This window comes from Onychostruthus taczanowskii, unplaced genomic scaffold (genome assembly GCF_017590055.1).
Source record: "Onychostruthus taczanowskii isolate IOZ18803 unplaced genomic scaffold, ASM1759005v1 scaffold31, whole genome shotgun sequence".
Lineage (NCBI taxonomy): Eukaryota > Metazoa > Chordata > Aves > Passeriformes > Passeridae > Onychostruthus > Onychostruthus taczanowskii.
Window position 1 is genome coordinate 7,779,519 of NW_024500461.1, and position 13,868 is coordinate 7,793,386.

Sequence of the window (13,868 nt, forward strand, 5' to 3'; positions counted from 1 at the left end):
TTGTTGACTGGGGAAAGTAAAAGGGACTTTTGTATTTTATTCCCTGCCCTTTTTTCTTATGAAGTAGTTGGGAGCTCTCTCCTATTGTACTCTGTACCTACATCAGCCGATAGATTGTGTCTATTTCCTGTTTATTCCAGCTTTGGGAAGCACGCTCAGGAAATGAACTGAAAAATATTGAGATAAAAGATTTCTTTAAAAATGCAGATGAACAACCAGATGATGTGGAGGTTTTAGTAAAATGTTGCTCTTGGTCCAGAAATGGTAATATGATTTTGGTGGTAGCCAAAAATAAGCTTTTGGTAAGTACCTCTCTTTACTAATCTTTTGGAGGTAGTGTATTACAACAGAGGTATAATTTATGATTACAGATTAAATACCAGGCCAATACTTCAGATAGAAGTGGCTGATTTCAAGTGTGAGTAAATAAAAAATATGTGGTCAACAAACCTATGACTAAGAGAAATACCTTCTGAATTCAAGAATGTAGTGTTGAGCATTTAAGCTATTTGTCAGTAGTGAAGTCATTCAAACAGGGTTTCTATTGTTATTATGTGTTCACAGCTTTTTGACATCAACACCTGTGGTTTGTTAACTCAAGTCGTTGTCAGTCATCACAGCACAATCCAATACTGTGACTTCTGTCCTGGGGATGAGTTAGTAGCAGTTGCTTTGTCTCACTGCTCTGTTGAGGTAAGTGTCTGCCATATACCACGGATGACTACTTGCAATTTAAAATGTTACATTTCTCCTGATAGTTTCTTGTATGAAGAGATTAAAACAAATGTTTTTACCAGGCTTTTGGTGTACTCCATTCTTTTTAATTTTCATTTGCTTTTTAAATTTAAAATGCCGGCTGGGAAACAGTATTTTAAAGTTACATGTTCATTTTGGACAATGGAACCCACCTTTATCTAAAACTGAACTAGTCTACTAAAGTATCTAAAGCTATTCTTGTCACTCTCTGGAGTACTGCTTAACTCAAACCAAACCCTCTCTCCTTCTGTGTGCTGGTACATAAGAAGGAAGGAAACATCTGGAATAACTTTGAAGGTCTGTACAAATATCAAGTTTGTGGCTGGGGTTAGTTTGGGATTTTTTGTTGTTATTTTCTTGGGATCTTTTGGTTTTTCAGTTTGTACAGTCAAGCAGAACTTGTATTTTCTTTACAATGTGGTTTTTTTCCCCCCTGTGTCTTTTGAAATCATGGCAGTCAAAGACGCTGCTGGTTCCATTTCCCTGACCATTGAAATCTGATTAGCAGGGGCAGTTCTTGTTACATTTGATTTTAGAATAAGAACTAAGAAAGTGCTAGAACACATAGTAATTAACTGTCTTAGTAAGTAATTAGCGCTAGAACACATAGTAATTAAGAAAGTGCTAGAACACATAGTAATTAACTGTCTTGGTAAGTAATTAGTGCACTTGCACTATTTTTTACTGTAAATGCAATTTAAATACTTTTGAGTTTTTCTTTCATATTTTTATTGTAGCTATGGAATATTAAGTCCTTATCAAAAGTGGCATATTGCAGAGGACACATGAGCTGGGTTCACTGTGTGACATTTTCGCCAGATGGATCTTTATTTCTGACTTCATCTGATGACCAGACAATACGTGTAAGATAACTTTTCTTTTTTGAAATATCTGAATTTAGATAGGTATTAAGTCACTCATTTAAGGAATTGTTTATTGTAAAATCATAGATCATATAAAATACATAGAAATATACTTGTGTATTTTGTATGTAAGTTTATAGTCAATATAAATTTAAATATTTTTTATAAAATAATTTACATATACAGTAAAATGTGCTGGCTTTTTTGCTTTATTTACCATTCATCTAAATTTCCTCTCTATGATTTTTTATAGTCTGGTTGTACTTCAAGAGTAATTAAAATGTAAAACAAAATAGAAGGTTATATCTGAAGGTTTTTGAGGATTCTAGCAAACTGGATATGTTTCATTGTTAGGTATATTTGCCTGTTAATATTTAGTATAGATTTCTGTAATGGTAATGTCTCATTAAAACCTGTGAAAATACAACTATATCTTACCAAGGTAACCTTTCCCTTTCTCCCAGGTTAACACATACTTTCTTGAAATTTTGAAAACAATTTAAATATAGAATTCTGTATTCCATATTTTTTTTTTGTAATTGGATTTTAATGCTGCTCTTTGGATCAGAAAACTTTGGATGTTACAGCTGTGATTCTAAACACAGGGAAGTCTTGTAGTCAGCCTGGGAAAAAAAGTTCTATTTCATCTGTTGGAATCACTGTAGTAATTGCACAACTTTCCCCAGTATCAAAAACAGCAGAAGCATCGTTTTCATTGTTCTAAAAAGTCAGTGTTACTTAAAACTTTAGAAGCCTTCGGTTTACAAGTGCTGTTACTCAGCAAGTTGTATGTCTTGTTCTTTATTAAAGCTAATGAAACTCTGGTGTTCTTCAACAGATCTGGGAAACAAAGAAGGTGTGCAAGTCCTCTGATGCTGTGCTGAAGAGTGAGCTAGATGTTGTGTTTCACAATGGTGAAGTGATGATTTTAGCCATCTACAATCAGAAGAATTTACAAGTAAGCTGTATTTACCAATATTTTAGTATTTTTGACTGTTATTTGCAAATCTCAGTAGAAAACTGAGGAAGCACTAAAAGAACCTCTTGTTCTTGGCTTTCAAGAGTTGAATCTGTAGCTGATGACTCAGTGTGTAATAACATTTTTGTATCTAGAAACTGTGCCTAGTTTAGTAAGTGAAAAACTGGGGTTTGAAGGGAAATTTCTACGCTGATGTTTAAACTGAGTCTGGATGCAGAGGACCAGAACTCCTCCCTTCCTGATGGGGGTCTGGGGGCCCTCCAGGTGGCTCAGATGTGCACAGCAACGTGTAACGTGTACAGCACCTATAGACTGGGTGGTGTTAAACAGCAAATGATGTAATGCTCCTAAGCTCTGGGTAACAGCTGAAGGAATCCTCTCAAAATAGGGCAGTGAGAGGTGTGAGCCCAGTTTGATCTAAAGGAAATAATGGATGCACTCTCAATACTGTGGGCCCTGCCACACCAAGTGCTAAGTACACCAACATCCAAAGTGGTTTATGAAAGCAACTCGTAATTCAAAGTTCATAACTGTTCCCTTTGGCATTCTCAGTTCTATATGGTAATTTATTTAAGTTTAAATTTTAAAATATTACAATATCTTAGTTACCTTCTATTATTGAAAGGGTATTGAGGACAGTTAAAGGTGATACAGAGATTCTATCCTTAGAAGGTATGAAAAGACACTTTATTATTAGAAATTTACAGTTTTTATAGAAACAGTGGTGGACTTAAGCCTTGATTGGTTTTTAGAAATTTTTTTACACTATGGGTGAACTATGAACAGTACACTTTGGAGAGCTATATCTATAAACTATGGTTACAGAAAGAGAGATAATAATTGTTTGAATTCTTTCTTTTAATTTCTTACAGCTTTTACACAGTTTTCCAGGATTTTCCTGGGAGAACTGTGTTTCTCTCTGATTAGAGGATATGTAATTACTACAACCTTCCTATTTTACAGCTTATCAATGGAAATACAGACAATGTTATTATGCAGACAGCAGCCCAAGAATCCCCCATTTCCTGCTGTTGCTTAAGTGAAGATCTTAAATTTGCAGCTTTTGGGCAGGAGAGTGGAACAATAAAGGTATTAAATCCTAAATCTGTTTTTAAAAACAGTAGGAAAACAATCTTCTTTATGCTTTTTAAATAAATGTTATTTGGATGGCTTCATACAATAATATTCTTCAATATAGTAATTCAAGTTACATTTGTGAATGATGTCTAAATTAAAATAACTTAAAGGTAATGCTAATAATCTAGCTCTGAATTTCATTTTACCCAGACTAAGGTAATAGGAATTTTTCGTTGTCCCAACCCAGTAACTTAAAATCATGCATTTACAATCTCATGTAATTGAAAAAAGAATTTGCATGTTCTTGTTTTCCTCAAGTGTGTCAAATAAATGCAATTATTGTATTCTTCATTGTACAGGTACTACAGTTGTCAGATGGGAAGGTTCTGAAGTCCTGGCAGGCCTACAGGACATCTGTGCAGCACTGTCGATTTACACCCGACTGTCAGACTCTCATCTCAAGTGCTCATGATTCAGTTATACAGGTTTGGGCAATATTTAAAAATATAATGCTGAAACTTACTTAAAATAAAGGGCTTTTACACTACAGATAATGTAAACTCAGTAAATGACTACTCTATTCTGCATATCCAGGGGCAAAGGACTGTAGAAAGTGTAGCTTTTATTTATGCCTTATGTCATAATGAATATTACATATTTTTACTGTTGTGGATGCTGGAAAGGCTTTGAGAAGAGTAAAAGAGTCATTAGTTGTCAAACAAGGTGGCTCAGCAGTTCTGAAATGAGGGTTTGGGATGCTGTAGGTCTGTCAGTGTGCTTGCTTCCAGTGTCTTGGGGAATGATGTAAAAATCTCTGAGCGAGCTGTTGTGCCCACCCTGTCCAGTGCAGTGCTGAAAACCAGCTAGAAATAAAGTGGCTGTACTAATGTGGGCTCAGATTAGGAACCTCTGCCTCCCAGCAAGGTGGGTTTGCTCCAGAGGTGCATTCTGGTGTGTCTGAGTCAGCATTTGTGTCAGAGGTGCATTCTGGTGTGTGTGTGTCAGCCACCTCAGGGCTGCAGTTCTGCAGTAAAGATCTGTGTCTCACTTGGAGCTTGCTGAGCCCTGGCTTGTCCTGCAGAGCACTTCAGAGTGCTGACAGGATCCCTAGGCACGTGATCCAGTCGCTCAGGACCACAGGAGCCCACACAGCCAAACCTGGAGTTGGAACAAAACCTCCAAAGCACTCCTGGGTGCTGATCCTCAGCCTGGGATCCTTCTCCTGGGTCTGCTGTGGGAAGCGTTTCTGCTGGTCCCTGGCTCCCTCTGGTGGGCTGAACCCCCAGGACTGTCCCCTGCACACACAGCTTTCTGTTCACCCTGCTGCAGGAAACCTCTTCCTTTGAAAACTGTTAAATCATTCCTCTTTAAAATAAATTGATGGTTAATAGCTTCTGTAGAAAAAAATTTCATGTAACTAATTTTGCAGTGAATAGTTAAATAGAAGATAGAAGTGTCATTTTGTTATAAAAAGGCAAAGCAAAATGGCAGTTCATTAAAAATGTCCTTTAAAAATATAAAATAAATCGAATTTAAATAGGCAAAACATGAGGTCTGCCAGGTGAAATAAGTCTATATGTTGTAACGATCAAAGGTTTAAAACCCCAAACTACTGAGGTGTCTGAAAGTTGTCATTTTGGTGGTTTTTTTTTTTTTAAATTACTAGTGAATTTTAAGTATCAAATTCACTTTGCAAGTAGGATTATATGGGTATTATAGAGAGCTATGTCATAGGTTGACCATTAAATACTATGGCACCCTCAATCTTCAGCATCTCCATTATGGATCACTTCAATATCTAACATTTTAATTAATCACCACCACCACAAGAACTTAATATTAGTCCTGTTACTTAAAAAGTTAGTTAATGCTTCTTATGTTGCTGTTTCACTTTTAAAAAAAAATGTATTTGATTTTTGTGATTAGGTATGGAATTGGCAATTGAGTGAATGTGTGTTTTTAAGAGGGCACAAGGAAGCAATCAAGGATTTTAGACTTCTAGAAAGTTCAAAAATTCTCTCTTGGTCATTTGATGGAACCGTTAAGGTGAGTAAAAGAAACAGAAATCACATCAAACACGTTTGACTGTCTCTTGTAATATTTGATATTTTCTACATTTTTTGTGGGCACACATTTTACTGAATCAATTGTAAAATGTAAGCTGACTGTTAAGACAGAATTGGTGGGTTTTCTGTTTTTACTAAGATCTACACTGTTGTATTTTAACTATCCCAGTGAGCATAACAAAATATTGGCCACATCAGAACTATCTAGCTGAGTTTTATCCCTTATATATTGTTGTGCAAGATGTGTTTTAACCAAATTTTTACTGTGTTAAAAAAGTACCCTTTTTTTCTGTATACGTGGTAGGTTTGGAATATCACTACTGGAAACCCAGAAAAAGATTTTGCTTGTCATGGAGGTGCTGTTCTTTCCTGTGCTGTTTCACCTGATGGTAGTAAATTTTCATCTGCTTCTGCTGACAAAACTGCAAAGGTTGGTTACCTTCTGTACAGAGATAAAAAAGATGCCTTATTTGTCCTGAAAAGTAGTCTGTATTTTTCATTTTGTGGTAACTAGTGATTATTCATGTTATCCTGTTATATTTCTAGTTTTAAATTTCCTACATCTGCCAACATGTTACTAAAGCTGTTGCAGTCATTTGCAATTGATCTTGGATATAATTTAAGCCTAGTGGCTTCTGTACAAATAAAATGTGTGTTTGTTGCACAGCTTTGTGCAGAACACTTTGTTTATTTCTCTGTATTGATATGTTGATAGCCTGACATGCTTAATTTGTAAAGTTAAGAGAAATTTCTGAGACTTCTAGTGAAGTTTCTGTTCATAGGTTCAGAAGACAGGTGCACGAAGTAGTGAGCTGGGGCTGCCCCATTATGTTCCTAAAATATTCCATTAGATTTCTAAAATATAATTTTCAAGTGATTGATGAATCCTGTATCTGTGAATGGCTTTAAACTTCCTTGTAAATATATAGGTTTCATTAAAAGGTATATTCCAAGGAAAGATACATACAGTCAGTTCAGTAATTCATACAAGTGCATTCTTGTGTGATTCAGGTAATAAAAAAGAAAACCAGACTCTACAGTATAATACATTTACATAAATCCACATACAAATATGCATATGTATAAAAAGTCTTACGTACAGTTTAATGCTAATGCCTTTTAGAAAATCATAGCTGGTTTTGAACTTGTCTTTCACTCCTCTGTAATGTTTTCCATTTAGATATGGAGCTTTGAAAGTTCATCTGTTGTTCATGAGCTGAAAGCCCATGAAGCCTGTGTGCGGTGCTGTGCTTTCTCTCCTAATAACAGACTGTTGGCCACTGGAGATGACAAAGGAGAAATAAGGGTACTGCTCTAATCTTGATGCTATTTTATAATTCAGTTGATTGTCCACTCACAGACAGAAGAGTTCTTATAGTTTGTGTTCTGCATGTCTAATTACATAGCATTGTGGTGAACTTTGGGGTAAGGCAGTAGTTTGTAACCATATTGATAGATTTATGTTCCATGAATGCTAAGGAACTGATTCACATGATTGAATAATAATTCTACTGTGAATTCATGTGTGATTAAATCCTCTATATAAGGTACAGTTCTAAGACAAGATTTTTTAGAAATTATTTTGGCACTTCAGGTAGAATATATATATTTGCAAGGTGGTTTTTTTTTCTCTAATACAGAAAATGCATTTCATGTTTCCTTATTTGAGGCATTTCTTTCCCTGTTAAGTTTCCTTCTATAAATACTTTTTCTTCTCTTTCAGATTTGGGATGTTTTAACAGGTGCATTACTTCATTTCTGCTCCCCAGTTACTGTAGAGGAAGGAGAACCAACACATGGAGGCTGGGTAACAGACCTCTGCTTTTCTCCTGACAGTAAAATGCTTGTGTCATCTGGAGGCTATCTTAAGGTAAGCCTTGATATAAAACAATACCCTGTCCTACCTTACTAAATGGCAGTGCTCTGACAATTAAGACTAATTCAATACCCAGGCCTGAAACATTTTACTTAATGCAAAGCTGCTTCATTTTTGTGATGGTCAAGCACTTTTCACTTTTTCTCTTATCTGCAAGTCCCCTGAAAAAGTCTTTTAAGAATTCAGTTTTGTTTTCAAGCTCCATACATTCACTTTTTATTAACTTCAGATTTTCATTTGCAATGTCCTTCCTTAACATCTTTAATTTTAAAGATTCCAGTAATTTTTGTCTGCCTTAATATTACTCACTTTTGACAGCAATTATGTTCTGTATAATGAGCAGAAAAATCAGAAAAATGCTCTATATCAGGCTTTTTTTTTTTTTTTTAGATACTGAGGTTTATATTTTGTAATAAGTACAAATCCAGAAGAAATTGCAGGTGATGATTTCTGCCCTGAAAGACATTTTATAAGTATTATTTGGAGGAAATCAGTATTGTCATCAGTCTTTCATTGGTTCATGCATCTGCTGGGCATATGTTTTTTGGGGAAGGGGAAGAGATGGCCTTTTTTCAGAGTGTGAATGGTTCTTTGAAATTTTAAATTACTCATGAGGCTTTGTGTTGGTTTTTTCTCCCTTGTGATAGCAAGCACCTGTTATTAGAAAGGTGTTATCTGTGTGTGTGTGTGCAATGACAGGAGGCAAAGTTCTCACCTCGGAGGGATGGAGTTTAGCGGATTGTTGGTCAGTCTCTAGGTGTTAGACATGCTATCAGACTAATTCTTTGAAGTCAGTAACCATGTAACAAGGAGTTGAAATTTCTAAGTTAGTTTTGAGAGCACCTTCTGATGTTCATTTTATATTAAAGAATAAGACATACTTTCTGTTTCCAGCTTCCTTCTCATTTTATCTTGTGGTTGCACAGTATGACATTGTGATGCTTCTTAGAGTATAAAATGGTTTGGGATGTTAGGGACTTCTGGAATTTTTCTAGTCCAGCCCCTTGCTAGAAGTGGTTTGCAGAGTTAGGTGAAATGTTTAGGGCCTTGCCCCACAAAATATTGTCCCCAGTTCAACAGGGTTGCCTCTGGGCCCTGTAAAGAGGGTTATCTTTAACCTTATCTCTGTTATCTCTTACCCTCTTATTAGTTGAAGACAGCAGTCAGCCTCCTAAACAAATTCAGTGCTCTTCTTCCATGACACCTGTTCTAGGAGTCCAGCCACCTCAATCACCATGTGCTGGACTTGCTCCAGTTTGTCCGTGGCTTTCTTGTACTTGGGCAGAGCTCAAAACAGAGACTGAACTGACAGCTCACTCAGTTTGTCACCTACCTTGTATTCCACTCAGCCAGTCCTCATCCCTCCAGTTTGGCTGTAGGGATGCTATGGGAGACCATGCTGTCAGCATGGTTAAAGTCAAGGTTGCTCACATCTGCTGCTCTTGCCATGCTGCTTGGAGAGACACCATTTTTATCAGCAGAAATCAATTGGGTCTTCAGCATGATTTATCTGTGGTGTATCTCTGCTAGTTGTTCAAGATCACATCCTTGTTTTTCATGTGACTTGAAGTGACTTCCAGAAAACTTGTTCCATGATAATTCTGGACTTTGCAGTGAAGATTACTGACCTGTAGTTCCCAGTACCTTCTTTGCTCTTTGTGAAAGTGGATATGGCATTTGTCTTTTCCCAGTTGTGGGACCACATTTATTCACAATGTCTTCTGAAAGTATTGTATTTCTGCTTCTCTTTCAGGATCTACAGATAGATGTGTATGATGTGCATGAAAACACATACACACACAGCCATTTTGTAGGGGATACTAGTCAGGGAAAGTCTTGAGCATTTCAGGAGTCTGGACCTCTAGAAGCTGGACTGAGATGGACTCTAGAGTTAGGCAAACAAGTCACCTTAGTCACAGATGAGGTGGAACCACCTGTGTACTATTGAACTTGCTGTGTGAGTGGCACCCACTGGCACAGCACCTGCTCATTTATTCAGAACAAAGGTTCAAAAGCTCATTAAGGTCTGTTTCTGGTTTAGTTATTTTTTTTTTCTTTTTTTGAGGGGGTCTCCGTCAAATAACAGACACTTTAGGAACATGGTTTTAATCAGAGCATTGTAGCTGTGTAGTTGCAAATCTGTATTATGCACACAACTGTAATGTTACATTTTTAATCAGACGAGTAAGCTAAAAAGTAGTTATACCATCTGATTTTCGGTGTGATCAAAGCTGAAGGTAATCTGTTGTGATATTTTGTTGATGCACTCAAATGCTGCTGGAATAGAGGGTAGACTTCTTAGTGCAATGGAATAACTGCTTTGTGGTGGATTCTGTTAGGTCCAGTTTTGCATTGGTCTGCAGTTTTTCTGAGAAATGTGAAATTTCAGACTATGGTAAACTGATGCAGGTTCCTTGGTTTCTTTGTTGTTGGTGCTAACTGCATATTCTAAAAAATATTAATTGTAATCTCACTGAAAAGAGGTCAGTCCTACTAAAAAAACTGCTACAGTCCTATTAAAAAAAATTGTTTCAAACATATACATGATTAATCCTTGTGTGTCTAGCTAAGTTTTTAATTCAGCTATAGTTTAAGTAATCTGGCAATGTATTTCATGTATTTATTTGGTTATATGAAAATACATAATTTTTAAAAGTTTGTACATATTGCAGTTTATGTCTATTGATTGCATTTGGTGATGGGGTAAGGGGCAATGCCTGAATTTATTATGCATATTTTCTTGAGATTTAACAGCTTCAGTCTTTCTGAAGTTTCTTTTCATCTGAAAGCCTTATATTTAGTAATTAGTCCTAAACTTACTCTACTTAAATGTTGTTTGTTTTTAATGTGAATTAATTTGATGGTTTTAGTTTTAATTCTACGTCTTTGGTAAAAGTAGTCAACTAGGTTAGCCATGCTAAGCCTGTTAATAGGTTGTATTCTGAACTTATTTCACCTAACTGAAAGTGTGTTTTTATTATTTTTTTATAGTGGTGGAACGTAACTACTGGAGAATCCTTACAAACCTTCTACACAAATGGAACAAACCTCAAGTCAATACATGTGTCCCCTAATTTCAAAGTATATGTGACTGTTGATAATCTTGGCATTCTTTATGTATTACAGAAGTTCTGATTAGTGGTCTGAATGCTGCAAAGATAACTAATTTTTAAGCTGGAGAGAAGATTTTGCTTTGTCTGACAGTCATTAAGCTGTGAATTATATTTAATTGTTGTATTCATGTATATTTATATACTTTAATGCATGTTTTTTCAAATGAACTTGCATTTAATCTTGTTTTTAATAAGAATTATTATGATCCTTAAATCTTGATTTGCATCTTAAGTATGTTGCTTCCAGTTTTGTAAGAAAATTATATTAAGATTTATTCAAATTAGTTGAAATTAATATTAATAGCAGTGAAGAAAGAAGAAGCGAGTAATACTTTGAAATGATATTTTATGCTAAGGCTGATGGCTAAATGCTCTCCAGCCATAACACAATTGTGCAAGATGCAAAAAACCCCTTTTTTTGGTGCAATGCAAAGATTTTCATTTCATACAGAATGGGAAGAAGCAGGGGCATTCTTCATTTGCAAAATGGAACCAGCCATGTTGGTGCTCGACCTTCAAACCAAATGGAGATGATGTTTCGTTTACAGCAGCTGTGCCTCCCACTTGCAGTAAGAACCTCCATGCTTCAAACCTGTGGAGATAAAGCCCATTGTAGCATGGATGAGCTGTTCCTGTTAAAGGGAGCATCCTCAGTCTTCTTTTCTCATGGCAAAATCTGAAATTCAATATTGTAATTGAAGTGGAAGAGACTGTGCCACGTTTCCAGTCAAAGGATGAGTACAGCTAACCAGCTAAAATGAGAATGGAAATGGCTTAAAAGTTATGTATTGAAAATTATAAGAAGGTGTGAATCTTAGATTTATTTTTTTTTCTTCTGGAAATAACATTCAGTTTATACTATGGAGACACTTTACTGTTGTCAGCTTTGTTTACATGGGATTCTATGCCCAGTTGATCTCTTGCCTGGTAATATGTGATTTTATGGTTTTTTAAATGTTTTTTTGTAATTTTTACAGTCTATTTATAGATTCAGTATAGGGTAGAAATATCAATGTTTTGTACTAATTGTACTTGACAAATGCTTTCTGAATAATTGGGTAGCAATGTTTTATTTGGTACCTAGGAAGCCTTTTTCTATTCAACTGCTATGAGCAACTGCACAAGCATTAATATGATTTTCATATTTTTGTAGCTGGCAGTAGAACACTGTCTAACTACTTGATTGTAAAAAGTACAGTAGCAAGTATCTCAACTGGTACAGAATAATGAAATTTTTACTTTTAGTATTTTTTGTGTGAATTTCATAACATTTAATAGGCATTCTTAGTATTTCCCTGTTTTTGACAATCACCAGTTTTTCCTCTTTTCTGACTTGAAATTCTACTCTTTCTAAGGTGCTGTTGAATACGGGTCAGTATAATCAAAGTACTGTTGGCAGAAATGTAAAGAGAAGAAATTCAATAGAAAAGACCATGACGTTTTGTATTCCAAGTATGTACAGTACTTAATAAAGATGATCCAGGCAACATTGGCCAAAGTTGTAAATGAATTTGAATTCCTGAGTCAGTTTTTTTTATACCTGGCATGGAGGGGAAGTGCTGCATCTTCTATTGTAGCTTTGTTTTCAGTCTAAACATAATGCTGCTTTACAAACTGCATCAAGAGTGCTTTGACAGGTGAGCAACAGTATTAAATATGGGTGTGGAGGAAAAAGGAAAAACACAGGAAACAGAGGGAAAACAAACAGGAAACAGAGGGAAAACAAAGTCTTGGAATACGTCCACAATCTTCAGGACAGAGTTGCTTCTGGTGTCCAGTTTGTAGAGAGCCCATCAGAACCCCCTGAGTAGCTGAGGATCCAAGGAGCAGGAAGCTTCTCTTAGCCAGTATCCCTCTATCCCAGAGACTCTGGTGTCCTTACTGCTTAGGACCCTGTCAGCCTGAACTTAGAGACCCAACCAGGGTAAAAGGTACAGGAAAATATTTCCCATGAGGAACCAGGGCAGAAATTTCTCTTCTCTGAGATCACTAATGAAATTCTGATGATAAAAAAAACCTGACCACAGTTTAATGCAGAGAGCAAATGATGCATGAGCAGAGTTCAGAGACAATTGCAATTTTGAAGTGACTAGGAAGCAAACAGCACAGAAACTTGAAGAAATGTGGGATAAATATGACATGCTTGGATGTTCTGGAAGAATGACAGCACAGAAGTGCTTGTTGCTGGAACTGAGGAAGCTGTTCTTCACAGGAGGTGATGTTGGGATGGTTGCATTCATGTATGTAGAAGTCTGGAGTTGGCCATAAGTATTTGAAACTGAGGTGGAAGAAGAGGAATAGTGATGAAAATGTCCAAAGAGCCAAAGAATAGATCTGATTTACAGGAAAAGTATGTTAAAATTCAAGTGAAAAATCATTAAAACAGGAGCCAGGAAAGCAACTTCTTAAATTTAAAATATTTAAGAAGACAGTTTACTGTAATAAAAAGAAGTCTTGCTGTATCATCAAATTTGGCTGTTCTCTTGGATGTTACTTGTATTGTAAAGGAAACAAAAGTGAATTTGGCTAAAAGCAATTTTTATGTAGATTGAATATTAGTGCTCCCATTATGTTTAATGTCAGATCAAAATGAATCAGTCTACATTCAAATTTAATTAATGAGCATTGCCAATTTTGTCTAGTTCTATAACTGAAATTATAATCTGTTTTTCTGAAAACAATTAGTATACTTCCTATTAACCGTGCCTATCAGTTTCTGTAGAAGTTTTGAGTCTCTTCACTTTGTCAATTAAACCTACAGCTCCTTCACATATCACTTTTTTCTCTTTCCTTGGGAATTGTACCCATGTGTGATACAGCTGCTCTAGTGGATGCTTTGTATTACTTTAAAGTGCACCATTCCTCCAACTGCAGTGTTCTCCTTCCCCCTCTCTTATCTTACACAGTTGTTTGAAATAGAACTGTGCACTGAGTGCCTGAGGTTTTTCCAAATAGATCTCTTGTAGTGCTGGAATGAGGAGGTAGAGCTGGAACTGATAACCTGTTGCCAGTAGAGGACTATCTTCCACCTCAAAATTATTTTGCCTCCTTTTGAAAATTGCGCAGTTAAACTTCCCATTACAGAATGCTGTGCAAATCACTGCTTTAAGGGGGTTTTTACAATTTTTAAATTCAGTG

General features: G+C 36.0%; 1 protein-coding gene across 3 annotated transcripts in view; it reads left to right on the forward strand.

The window, feature by feature from the left end:
• The window catches only part of APAF1 (apoptotic peptidase activating factor 1), a 31,421-nt gene extending 19,199 nt beyond the window's left edge, over positions 1–12,222 (forward strand). For 2 of the 3 annotated variants that reach the window (XM_041409766.1, XM_041409768.1), the window contains 11 exons: positions 141–302; positions 565–693; positions 1,494–1,619; positions 2,458–2,577; positions 3,562–3,687; positions 4,035–4,160; positions 5,602–5,721; positions 6,046–6,171; positions 6,922–7,047; positions 7,465–7,611; positions 10,609–12,222. In XM_041409766.1, coding sequence (XP_041265700.1) covers positions 141–302; positions 565–693; positions 1,494–1,619; positions 2,458–2,577; positions 3,562–3,687; positions 4,035–4,160; positions 5,602–5,721; positions 6,046–6,171; positions 6,922–7,047; positions 7,465–7,611; positions 10,609–10,752 — 1,452 coding nt within the window. In that variant the 3' untranslated portion in view covers positions 10,753–12,222. Of the gene's footprint in view, positions 1–140; positions 303–564; positions 694–1,493; positions 1,620–2,457; positions 2,578–3,561; positions 3,688–4,034; positions 4,161–5,601; positions 5,722–6,045; positions 6,172–6,921; positions 7,048–7,464; positions 7,612–9,370; positions 9,642–10,608 lie in introns of all 3 variants that reach the window. The other variant, XM_041409767.1, reaches the window with a different exon arrangement.
• Positions 12,223–13,868: the final 1,646 nt, after the last annotated feature.